At 50.9% G+C, this 12111-nt stretch overlaps 6 protein-coding genes across 6 annotated transcripts; 3 read left to right on the plus strand and 3 right to left on the minus strand. All coding sequences in view use genetic code 12, as the record gives it.

The window, feature by feature from the left end:
- Nucleotides 1-287: 287 nt before the first annotated feature.
- Nucleotides 288-980, plus strand: DIURU_005393 (palmitoyl-(protein) hydrolase; the record flags this gene model as incomplete). The annotated part of the gene is made up of 1 exon (XM_034158370.1): nt 288-980. The coding sequence occupies one exon, from the start codon at nt 288-290 to the stop codon at nt 978-980; it is 693 nt and encodes a 230-aa protein (XP_034009817.1).
- Nucleotides 981-1384: 404 nt separating this feature from the next.
- Nucleotides 1385-2446, minus strand: STE4 (G protein subunit beta; the record flags this gene model as incomplete). Its single annotated transcript, XM_034158371.1, has 1 exon — nt 1385-2446. One exon carries the CDS (start codon nt 2444-2446, stop codon nt 1385-1387), a length of 1062 nt encoding a protein of 353 aa, XP_034009818.1.
- Nucleotides 2447-3518: 1072 nt separating this feature from the next.
- CDC48 (AAA family ATPase) lies at nt 3519-5972 on the minus strand (the record flags this gene model as incomplete). The annotated part of the gene is made up of 1 exon (XM_034158372.1): nt 3519-5972. The coding sequence occupies one exon, from the start codon at nt 5970-5972 to the stop codon at nt 3519-3521; it is 2454 nt and encodes an 817-aa protein (XP_034009819.1).
- Nucleotides 5973-6700: 728 nt separating this feature from the next.
- On the minus strand, nt 6701-9007 carry DIURU_005396 (cysteine--tRNA ligase; the record flags this gene model as incomplete). The annotated part of the gene is made up of 1 exon (XM_034158373.1): nt 6701-9007. The coding sequence occupies one exon, from the start codon at nt 9005-9007 to the stop codon at nt 6701-6703; it is 2307 nt and encodes a 768-aa protein (XP_034009820.1).
- A 719-nt stretch (nt 9008-9726) lies between these two features.
- On the plus strand, nt 9727-10122 carry RPL14 (60S ribosomal protein eL14; the record flags this gene model as incomplete). The annotated part of the gene is made up of 1 exon (XM_034158374.1): nt 9727-10122. One exon carries the CDS (start codon nt 9727-9729, stop codon nt 10120-10122), a length of 396 nt encoding a protein of 131 aa, XP_034009821.1.
- A 593-nt stretch (nt 10123-10715) lies between these two features.
- DIURU_005398 (uncharacterized protein) lies at nt 10716-11414 on the plus strand (the record flags this gene model as incomplete). The annotated part of the gene is made up of 1 exon (XM_034158375.1): nt 10716-11414. One exon carries the CDS (start codon nt 10716-10718, stop codon nt 11412-11414), a length of 699 nt encoding a protein of 232 aa, XP_034009822.1.
- Between the last annotated feature and the right edge of the window lie 697 nt (nt 11415-12111).

The raw sequence follows: 12111 nt of genomic DNA on the forward strand, positions 1-12111 counted from the left end.
GGGGGGGGGGGGGGGCTCGGAGACGGCTACCCGTTATCGCAGAGATTCAGTAGCGTAGCTAAGAAAAGTAAAGGGCAAAAGTACCGTGCGCACCCCCATATCTAGCTAGAAGCTAATCCCAATAACGGTCATTGCCTCTCAATCGAGATTGACTGAGATCATTCTCAATTATTAATTGAGTATTGTCAGTGTTGTCACCCACCATGTTCCGTTATTGGTTGATGGTGGGCATACTCGCTGCCATTATTCTGGTTGGGGTGCGACGTGCGACTACCACTACCGTACCCATGTCCACGTTACCCGCCATCCGCCTCGCGGCGACGCTGACGCCTCAAGCGGCGATCATCTTTTTCCACGGCCTCGGCGACACCGGCGACGGCTGGCTGTGGTTCCCCCAGCTCGCCCGCCAGCAGCAGATCATCCCCCACCAGGATAAGATCAACTGGGTGTTCCCCCACGCCCCCAAGATCCCCATTGCCGCTAATATGAACATGGCGATGCCTGGGTGGTTTAACATTTATGAGTTTGGCGGCAACCCCAACTCGAAACAGGACGCTGAGGGTTTTTTGGCCTCGGTGGACAAGATCAAGCAATTGGTCAAAGAACAGCAGGATTTGGGGATTAAAGCTGAAAATATCATTGTCGGTGGGTTTTCTCAAGGCGCTGCGTTATCGCTTGCGGCATTGGCGCTTTTGGATGTGAAAATCGGCGGTATTGTCGCCCTTTCTGGGTTCTGTACTATCCCCGATATCATCAAGCTGAAGAGCACCGGAGTTAACTCCGACACTCCCGTGTTCCAAGGTCACGGCACTGCTGACCCTATTGTTCCGTTTGCGCTGGGGGAAGCCGCTCGTGACTTATACAAGTCGCTTGGCTACACCAACTATACGTTCAAGTCGTACCCCGGTTTAGCTCACTCGGCTGACGAAGCGGAATTGGTGGAAGTCCAACAATTCATCGCCAAAATACTCAATAAGTAGACTGGATTTAGACTTTATTTTAGATTTAAGTTTTGAAGACTTTGTTAGATAACTATAGACTTACGATCTAAACTCGGGGTTCATGAATGAGACTGGTGGGGTCTATACATTTGAAATAGAGAATCTGAACCAATCAGTGGTAGATATAGTTAGTAGTGTGAGATGTATGGTTTGGGTGAGAGGGAGACGATAGCCAAAGATCGGGGAAATATACTGGTTAGCCACATTGGTATTTGCTTGATATTTGCCTGACAATCGCTTGACATTGTGTATTGAATCAGTAGTGTAGAGTAAAAGATTGAGTACTTATTTGGCTTCATTGATGACATGGATCATTTCAGTCTTTCTTTCGGTGACAATTGATCAAACATGGAGTGTTTGCTAGGTATATGATTGTTTGTATGTTACACCAGGTAGACGCGGAGGGAGCCGTCCCACAGCGACGTCGCCAACGCCATCCCCGTGGGTGCCACTTTCACCTGAGCTACCTGCGACTTATTATTGCCCACTTGTCCCACGATCTCTCCTCTCATCGTGTCCCACACCACGGCATGGTTGATCCCTTTATAGGTGGCGTAGATCATCCGGTACCCCACCAGCACGTCCACCAGCATGATCGAGCCCGCCAGCACCGTGGCGTCCATCTTAGCGATATTCTTATAGCTGGAGGCGTCAAACGGTAACGTGGCGATGCTACAGTCGCTGCGGCTATCGTATATACGTAACGCCCCGTCCTCGGTGCCACAGACAAACAGCAGCGAGCTCCCGTACAGTTTGAGGCACAGGACGTCCCCCAGCTTGCGGCTGATGAACAGCTGGACCGGCTGGGGCACCCGCGCGTCCCAGACGTTGATGGTGCCGTCCAGCGACCCCAGAATAAACGTGTGGGCGTCGCGGACGTCGACACAGAGCACGTCGTGGGTGTGATCGAAGGTGGTGGTGGCGAGCCCCCGGCTGACGTCCCACACCACACACATGCGGTCGCCACTCAGGGTGACGAGGGTCAGCCGGTCCATAAACCCACACCCACTGATATACTGGCGGTGGCCCCGCAACTGGGTGTCGCTATACTGGGTGACTTCGCCCTCTCTCAATCGGTAAACCAGCGCCGTATTATCTAACCCGCCAGCGACGGCGATATCTTCTCCCGGACTTAACGCACACGTCAACATCCAGCTCAGCTCCATCTTGACGGCGCTGTGTTTATACCCGGTGACACTATCCCATAAAAACATAAACCCGTCGGTAGAACACAGCAAGAGCTTCGTCAGCTGGCCCCAGCTGATCCCCGCCACCTTATCCTGGTGCAGTTTAAGCGTCGAGTGGTGGGCGAGGCGGTAGTTGGCCACGGGGTCAAACTGGGTCCGGGCGTATTCGGGGAGAGTGGTGTCGCGGAGAGATTCTTTGCGGTACTCGACCTCCATATATAACTTGCGGGCCCGGGCTTGGGCCTGTACCAACAGCATTTGAAACACACACACCCCGGGACTGTGAAACTCTCAAGGGATGTTTTATGAAGAAAAAGTGGAGTTTTTAATGTTTCGTGTGGACCCATGCCGTCGCTGGCGGCGGTGGCGCTCACCAACGCATGTCTCAATGCACGGACATGTAGATATTTTGGTGGAAGCAGCGAGCAAAGCGAGCGACAAACATAGACATCTTGGTTTTAAGTTTAATGAGTATGGTGTGGTGGTCTTGTCTTGACGACAACATCACACCCTGTCATAGTTTAGATGGATTGGGGCATCGTGTGACTGGTGAGGGCGAAGAAATTTTAATTGAACGCACTGCAAATGGGTGGGATGATCGTACATCAACGCACGTCGTTGGCGCCGCCGCCGCCGCCATCCAAGCCTCCCCAGAGTTATTCTCGATGGCACCTGGTTGGCATGGCAACTCCTTTACCACCAATATCAGTTGATCAAAATTTAAATTTTCATCTGGCTCCAATTAGCTTTGCTTGAGGATCTATTTGTTCATCTTAGATTTAGCGCGAACGTCACTGTAGCGCGGGTAAACCCAAAAGGTTTTTAATTGCAAATGAGACACTGCACCTATCGTCAAACGATACCTCGGAGACCGTCGTCCGCCTCACGTATGAAATGCTCTTGTCTACAACACGTGGTTGTGAAACCAGCTGATTCGTTATGGTTTTCGCCGATCGACATGAGATATCAAAAATTATATTTTCACCCCACAAACGAAAAAATAGTTTGGAGACAGCGCGCAACGGGCGTCACTTAAAGGCGAAAAACTAGCCGAAAAAATTAGACAGGTCGACCTCGGTGAGGATTGAACTCACGATCTTGCGATTAACAGTCGCACGCCTTAACCAGCTTGGCCACGAAGTCCTTGCGGGAGTGTCGCTGTCGGTAGCCACCCAGCGGCGACGGCCATCACTCCAAATTCCGTCTGAAGATAAAAAGCCTGAAAATCGCCTGAAAATCGCCCGAAAACCGCCTAATAAATGCGATATCAAACAACCTTATATTATACTACCTAGCTATGGTCTCATGACACACCATTCATTCAATCAGTTCAGTTATACAAATCATCGTCGTCGTCGTTACCGCCGAACGCCGCCTGGCCGCCGGACTGCTGGTTGTCGCCTTCGTTGAATCTGAAGTTGGAGAACTGGCCCCGCGACGATTGCAATTGCTGGGCGTAGGCTTCGTAACGACGCAACTCGGCGTCGGACACCGACCGCTTAGCCGTCTTCATCGCCTCTTCAAAGTGGGCGCGGGTGATGTAAGGCACGGGGTCGGCCTGGTCCATGTCGACGTCGGCAGCGTCGTCGCCGGCGGCAGCGGCAGCGGCTTCCTTCTCCTTCTTCACCTTGATCAGAGCCTCAATCGAGTCCTTGATGGCAAACTTGGCCAGGCGCTGGACAATGTACAGCAAATCGGCACCGGAGAAGCCGTTGGTGATCTTGGCGATCTCTTGCAAGTCCAAGCCGGGCTCCAAGGGGGTGTTGCGCAATTGCGCTTGCAAGATCGACAATCTCGCCGGTTCGTCGGGCAAGGGGACGTAGATCAACTGGTCCAAACGACCGGGTCTGAGGAGGGCGGGGTCGATCTGGTCGGGTCTGTTGGTGGCACCGATGACGAACACGTTCTTTTTGGCGTTCATCCCGTCCATTTCCGTAAGCAACTGGTTGACCACCCGGTCCAGGGCGCCGCCAGCGTCACCGTGGCCGCCGCCACGAGCCTTGGCGATCGAGTCCAACTCGTCGAGGAACACCACCGTGGGGGCGGCGGCTCTCGCCTTGTCAAAGATGTCACGGATGTTCAGTTCCGATTCACCGTACCACATCGACAAGAGCTCGGGACCCTTCACCGAGATGAAGTTGGCCAGCACTTCGGTGGCCACCGCCTTGGCAAGCAACGTCTTACCGGTACCAGGGGGACCAAAGAACAAGACACCCTTCGAGGGAGCAAGCCCAAACTTTTGGTATTGTTCGGGGTGCAACACGGGGTACTCGACGGTCTCCTTGAGTTCGTTCTTGATGCCGTCCAAGCCACCGATGTCGTCCCAGGTGACGTTGACGTTTTCCACGACGGTTTCCCGCAACGCCAGCGGGTTGGAGTTGCCGAGGGCAAAGCGGAAGTTCTCCATGGTAACCCCTAACGAGTCCAACACTTCGACGTCGATGGTGTCTTCGTCGAGGTCGATCAAGTCCATCTTTTCCCGGATCTGTTGCATGGCGGCTTCCGAGCAGAGCGACGCCAAGTCGGCACCAACGAAACCATGAGTTTCCAGGGCGATGGCTTCGAGGTCGACGTCGTCGGCAAGCTTCATGTTCTTGGTGTGGATCTTGAGGATTTCGAGTCTCCCTTCGGCGTCGGGGACGCCGATGTCGACTTCACGGTCGAAACGACCGAAACGACGGAGGGCGGGGTCGATGGAGTTGGGGCGGTTGGTGGCAGCGATCACCACCACGTTGGAGCGCGCCTTCATCCCGTCCATCAACGTCAACAATTGCGACACCACCCGGCGTTCGACTTCACCATTGGTCTTGTCACGCTTAGGCGCGATGGAGTCGATTTCGTCGATGAAAATGATCGCGGGCGAGTTCTTTTCCGCTTCTTCAAACGCTTTACGCAAATTCAGTTCCGATTCACCCGCCATCTTCGACATGATTTCCGGCCCGTTGATCAAAAAGAAAAACGCCCCGGTTTCGTTGGCCACCGCCCGCGCCATGATCGTCTTACCGGTACCCGGGGGACCGTACATAAGCACCCCGCGGGGCGGCTTAATCCCGATCAGCTTGAACAATTGCGGGTGGCGCAACGGGAGTTCCACGAGTTCTCTGATCTGCGCCATCTGCTTCTTGCAACCCCCAATGTCGTCGTAACCGACTTCGTTAAGGGTAGAGTCTTCATCTTCACGGTTGATGGGTTCGCCTTCGCAGTGGATAATGGTATCCTGGGCGACAATGGCGATATCTTCCGGGTCCACTTCCACCACTTTAAATTCAACTTGTCTCATCCCCCCACGCACGGTGAACAAGTCACCTTTACGCACAGGGCGGTAGGCTTCGACGAAATAGGGCTTAAGGAACATGTCGAACAACAGCCCCGTCAAACCCTCAACGGTGTCAGCTAAGGGCAACACCGAGATCCGGTTGGCATACTTGATGTCGGGACAAGGGTGGACGGTGATAATGTCGCCAAGGCGCACCCGCAAGTTGTTACGGACGACGCGGTTGATGCGAGCAACGCCGTCCTCCATGTCGTCGTCCGCCAACGCGATGAGGACGGTGTCCTTGCGCTTCTTCCCCTTGATCAACACGGTGTCGCCGCGGAACAATTGCAAAAGCTCCATCGTCGCCAGGGACATGGTGATGATCAGGTTGTCGTCGTTGGTGGCGTCGTCGACAAGGAGGGCGTTGTCCTTCTTCTTGCGGCGCAAGATCGCCGTCGCCGTCTTGTCCTCGGCCTGGTGCTCTCCCAGGGCGTCGACAATCGGTTTTCTCTCTTCGTCGTTGGCCATTTTGTGGGTGGTAAAGGACGAGTCGAGGGTGATATAAAGTGAGTGAGCGTGGCGATTACTTTTTGCCACCGCGAGTTGCGAGCGCGTGCGCAGGAAATCGTCGTGCACGAGGGTGGAACCCCATCGAACCCCAGAGCAAAGCAGAGATAACGACAATGAAGCAAGAAAACAAAGCAAAGTTAAACTGAATCATAATCATAGGTGTGAATGGACTTGTCAATTCATTAATGGAGTCTACTTCGGTTTAGTCAGACGCCTAGTTGTTGTCGGAGGACTGGATCGGAGTTGTGGGGCAAGTCGCCACTAGACGTCACGTGTGGATCGGAAATCACTTGAGGGGACTACCTGAACAATCTGAAAAAGTCATGTGTCGGACTAATATTAACTAAACTTCTATAGTCTCGTTTGATGGGCGTTATAATTGGTATTGGTTGGTGGGGGTCGCGCCACGCTTGCTCGTCTCACGTATCTCTGAAACCATAACATTCACCCATTTTGTGAAACCCAATAAATATATTGACGAAGCCACTGTGACAGTTTTGCTACAAAGATAAAGTGTTACCCTGGAAAGTTTGAGAAATCAACGAAATCTGGAGATTTTCATAGGTCATATTGGGACGCGGCTACCTCAGATCCGGAAAATGCCGAGATCCCCACGTATAGTCTAATCGTAATTACGTTTATGTCTTATTTATTCGTTTGGTTTATTACTTCGTGGGTTGGTGTACTTACGCCTTCAGCTGCAAGTACTCGTTATGCAATTTCTCCTGTTGTTGCCATTGCTTCATCAACTTCTTTTTGGCACTTTTACTCACCTCTTCCCCCTTGGCATCCTTGGTAGGGATCCCCTGGTCGTCCCATTCCAGATAAAGCGAAGCATCGCGGAACATATCTTGAGGAGCCACCTTCAGCTTCTCTAACCGTTCGGCGGCTTTCCTCGCCGCCTCAGCAGCAGCGGCAGCCTTTTTAGCTTCCTTAGCCCGGGCTTCACGTTCCTTTTCCTGTTGTTGCTTGATGATCGCCTGCTTCTCATCATCCGATAAGAACTTAATCAACGCCGCCTGGTCTTCCATTTGTCCCAGTTCGTCGTTCATCTTAGGAGGACGGTCATCCAACAGCACGTTCAAATTGAGCAAATCGGCTCTCACTTGGTCACATGCGGCTAAGATCTTCAGCATATCCCCCTTGTTGATGGCGGTTTGGCGCACCAGGTCTCTGAATTGAGCTAATAACCGGTAGTAGGGGTCGGCGACTTTTTCCACCAGCGTCAGTTCCAGCAGTTGCGAGGCTGCCAGAGCCCACCCGAGGCCATCTTCACGCACAGTAAACCCGAGTTTAGCCAAAGTTTGCGTGACATATTGGGCCACGTCCACTACCGGTTCAATACGCAATTCGCTCTTACCGGTGTCACAGCCACTTAAGTAAGTATTAGTCTTGGAAACGATCGCACCAAGGGCTTGAATCGCCCCTGAAGTGTTGATGTTATCGCACAAAGCGGCGTGGACATCGTCTTGAGCCTGAGTCAAGTCCTTAAGCAATTGCTTTTCCACATCGCCCAACTTCTTCAGAATGATTTCCCCTTGAGCGATACGACGGTTATAGTCGTCAACCAAAGCTCTCACCTTAGTAAAGAACTTGGAGAAAGTCGCCTCGGTGGTCTTCACTTCGTGGACCAACGAATCCTTAAAATCCATCGGCTTATCCCATTGAGTCATGGCAAACACAAGTCTCAATTGTCTCGGCGAGTGTTGCGCCAATGCCTCTTCAATGGTAATGAAGTTCTTAAGCGATTTCAGCATCTTTTGCCCCTGGATGTGTAAGTGGCCCAGGTGCAAGAAGTAGTTGACCCACTGTTGGTTGTTGTAGTAAGCTTCCAGTTGAGCCAATTCGTTATCGTGGTGAGGGAAGCACAAATCGATCCCACCGGAGTGGATATCCAACACGTCACCAATCATATCCAGCGCCATCACCAGGCACTCGATGTGCCAGCCCGGACGACCCTTACCCCACGGCAGTTGCCAGAACGGTTCACCGGGCTTCAGCGCCTTCCACAAAGCGAAATCAACCAGATTACGCTTACCGTCGCCAGTGGACAACAGCCCTTCGCCGTCGGCAATAAGCAGCATATCCCCCTTTGACCACGGAGCTAACTTAGCGTAGTCATGGTTAGGACTATTCTCAAATTTCACAACATCGAAATATACCAGGCCGTCAGCAGTAGCGTAGGCGTAGCCGTTAGCGACGATTTTCTCGACGTAGGCGATGATTTCGGGGATATACTCGGTAACCCTGGTAGTGACCAGAGGAGGCAAAACATTAAGCGTTTCCATCTCGGCGAGGAACCGGTTTTCCCAGTGGTAAGGCAATTTACGGAAGATTTCCGGGTCAGTAACGGAAGCACCGTATTCCTTATCGAGGGCAATAGACACAAATTCCTCAACTGCGGGCAAGAATTCTGAGAGTTTCACTTTGTTAGTGATAGCCTTAGCCCCGTTAGTCGCCGCAGTGTGGTACATAGGGAATTTAGGCTTTTCCGTGGCGAATTGTTGAGGGTCGACTTGCCACGTCAAAAACGCCTCGGGAGTGGCTTCCCCGGTGTATTCCGGTAAGTTCTTCGCCACATACTGTTTCCAGCTGTCAAGAGAATACTTTAAGAGCTCATCAGTCACCTCAGTGTACTGTTTTCTGACTTTTTCGTCGAACAAATATTGGTGACGAGCGGCGACGATAATCTTGTCGTCAACATCGGTAAAATTCAGCACGAGGTAAACGTTATAGCCAAAATGGTCGGCCAACACTCTCCGGACCAAGTCAAAGTGCATGAACAGCTTCAAATGGCCCAAATGCAGCGGGGCGTACGGGGTGATGCCACACTGGTACCACGCCACGTGTCCCGGTCGTTGGGGGACAAACACTGTTTTCAGCCGGGTCAATGAGTTGTACAATTTGAGCTGGGGCTGCTCGGCCTTGGCGGTGGCGGGGGCATGCCACGTAGGTTGTTTGGCACTCGACATGGCCCGAATTATCCTTTTCATTTTCGCGATGGCACCCCCGCCGCGTTAGTTGAAGGAAAGAAACAGAGAAGAGATAGGCTGAAGTGTTTTAAATTAGATAGGAGACTGATTGAGTGTGGTTTTGGATGAACTGGATTGAGGAGAAGTTTAGGAAATTAGCTGCTGAGAGTGGAGACTATCGTTGTTGGTTTGTATTGTTGACCACGCGCGTTTTCAGTGTGGCGTGAGACCACAGTACTCGAAACCAAGTGACTCACGAAAACAGTGAAAGCAGTGGATACCGTGGAAATAGAAATGAACGGAGAAGTCTCGTATAAACATTCTTCTCTGCGTAAAGCTTAAAGTTTACACTACGGGGGGGTTTTTTTTTGACTCATCAGAATAGAAAGTGATCGCATGCTACCCTTGGCTGTTGTGTTGAAACTAGGCATGTTTCCAGCCAGGGGTGCTCAAACGCAAATTAAATCATCATTGAGTCAATTTTAAGTCGTCGTGCCCTTGATCAGCAATGACCTCACCGCTGTATAACGGGCACGCGTGGTAACACTAGTATAAGCTAGTAGTTCTCTATTTATAGAGAGGGGGACTCTTAAACTGGTGTGGGTGCGACTGGGTGCGCACGCTGATCAAAGTTGGGTACCCTGTGCCACGTGACTTAGGGTTACCACCCCCACCCGCACCGGCACCATCCTCGCGAACAAAAATTTCACCGCCTTCAGCCCAGCTAGTCACCACAAGCCATGTCGCACACCACCGTCAAAGCCGCTAACTGGAGATTGGTCGAAGTTGGCCGCATCGTCCTCGTCAACAACACCGAGCTTGCCACCATCGTCGAAATCATCGACCAAAAGCGCGTCCTCATCGACGGCCCCAAGATCGCCCGCCAGGCGATCTCGCTCGCCCGGGTCACCTTGACCCCCTTGGTGATCAAGGTCCCCAAGGGCGCCAGAACCGGCACCGTGCACAAGAGATGGGCCGCCTCGGGCGTCGACGCCAAGTGGGCCGCCACCTCGTGGGCCAAGAAGTTGGCCTCGAGACAACGCCGCGCTGAGTTGCTGGACTTTGAAAGATTCCAAGTCATGGTGTTGAAGAAGCAACGCAGATACAACGTGAAGAAGGCTCTTGCTAAGGCCTAATTTTAGCGCATATGTATAATACACAGTAATGACGGACCCACCCACGGTCACTATCGGATTATCTTGTAGATATGGGGTCTAGCCATCTCGACTCTTACCATCACTCTGGGCTCTCTTTGAGCCTGAGTACCCTCAACGTGTTCATTTCAGTTGACACAGCTGTCACCTTATGTGCGCATCCCTGTCGGTATTAAAGCGCTGATGACATTGTTTGTATAAGGCAAAGTATTATCCGAAAAAATGATAATAGACTACTTTGAAACTAGCTGATGGTGGACTACAGTGCTGCTTCTGTTCACTGAAACAACGAACTCCTTTGGTGTTTCTTTTGGAAATGGTGACAAAGCCATAACTTCATTGTGAGGAAAATCTCTCTCAAGTGATAGCATAAAAACATGAAAATACTGCTAGAGAGTTGATATGGCTAGCTGTGTTTGCCAACTCGATGAATGATATCGGTGATAGTTGAAGTTGAACCCTGTGGGACCATTTTCTTGGAGTTTCCTAGGCCGCTAAAGATTTCCAAAACTATGCACAGGTCTAAGCTAAGGGGCTAACCATGCTGTACACCTTTAACAGCGAGTGTTACTACCATGCTGGACCCTGAAGACTCTGGTGTCCTCGTCTCTGCGCTGTCGTTTATTATTAATTCTCCAAATTTCCAGAAGTTATTGGAGAAACTCGATACTAAAGAACAACGTCAGGAGATGGTCCAGTTCGCTCATGACAACTACGTCTACAAAGTGAGATTCCAGGAAACCGTCAGAAACAAGACGGACCCAGATATTATGTCCACGTTGACTACTTTGGTTCAATACGTCAACGGTATTCCCAAAATTAAACCTGAAGAACGCGCCAAGATGGCTCTAGGGTATGCTGAAGCTCAACAGGAATTGGAACACCGCAAACAGATGGTTAAAGATACCCTCACGGCGATGCTGGCCACCAACGATAGCACTGAACGCCGATGCCTTGGTAAAGACGCCATCAGAAAGGTTGCTGCCCTGGACGAAGCTATCATTACTCGGGTCCGGGAAATATGCCATGACATTTATGGCCTCCATATAAGCCACAAGGAATTTATCGATCAGAAGTTGGACGAGTTATCCCGGGGGCACATGTCGTTTATCAGAGCCGAATCGGAAAAGTACAAGGAGTTCATCCGTGACCGTATCGCTGACTCACGCATCCCTAAGCGGTATTTCTATGAAGCTATCCTCGTCTCGGGAGAGGTGGCCGTCGAAGCTGATCCTGAAAACATATCGTTAATCACCCAATGCCCCATCTCATAAACTCCTTTATGAAACATATTGATGAATGAGATTAATAATGAGTAATGACACACACAAACTTCTTGACATCAAGCACATAATACATTTGAAAGTAATCCAAATTTGCTGTCTCATTTCAACTATTAAATTGATTGATGTTGGTGAGAAACCATGCAACAAGGACCAATTATATTTCTGAGCCATCTTCTACCAAGGCAGCATTCCAAAGACTTTAAGTGGTCTATTTTTTGCATTCCCTCATTCCTGTCTGGCTTACATCAGTGAAAAATGACTTATGCTGTTGTTCCAAGCCGGATAAGAGAAAACATCAGGAACAGAAAACTCGCGAATTGTGGCGATCAAACATGGTTCTAGCTCGCAAAAAGGTGTTGATCTGAATCCGAGACAAAACCAGAACTCGCCCATGAAGCAGATAATATATCAGGCACCCTGGAAACCCAAAAACGAGCCATAAACGCTGCCCCTGCCATCATCTGACTTTGCTAGTATTATCCCCGCCGTAACAAGCCTGGTTAGCTCAATCGGTAGAGCGTGAGACTCTTAATCTCAAGGCTGCGGGTTCGAGCCCCGCATTGGGCTTACTTTTTGCAGGACTACACTTCACTTTGATTCTGATCAAAATCATAGTTCTCCTAATTCTTTTTAACATTCAAATTATCTTATTCTTCTCGTGTCTCATTACTAGAAAATTCTACTC

The sequence above is a fragment of the Diutina rugosa genome (genome assembly GCF_008704595.1).
Source record: "Diutina rugosa strain CBS 613 chromosome Unknown scaffold21_size185207, whole genome shotgun sequence".
Lineage (NCBI taxonomy): Eukaryota > Fungi > Ascomycota > Pichiomycetes > Serinales > Debaryomycetaceae > Diutina > Diutina rugosa.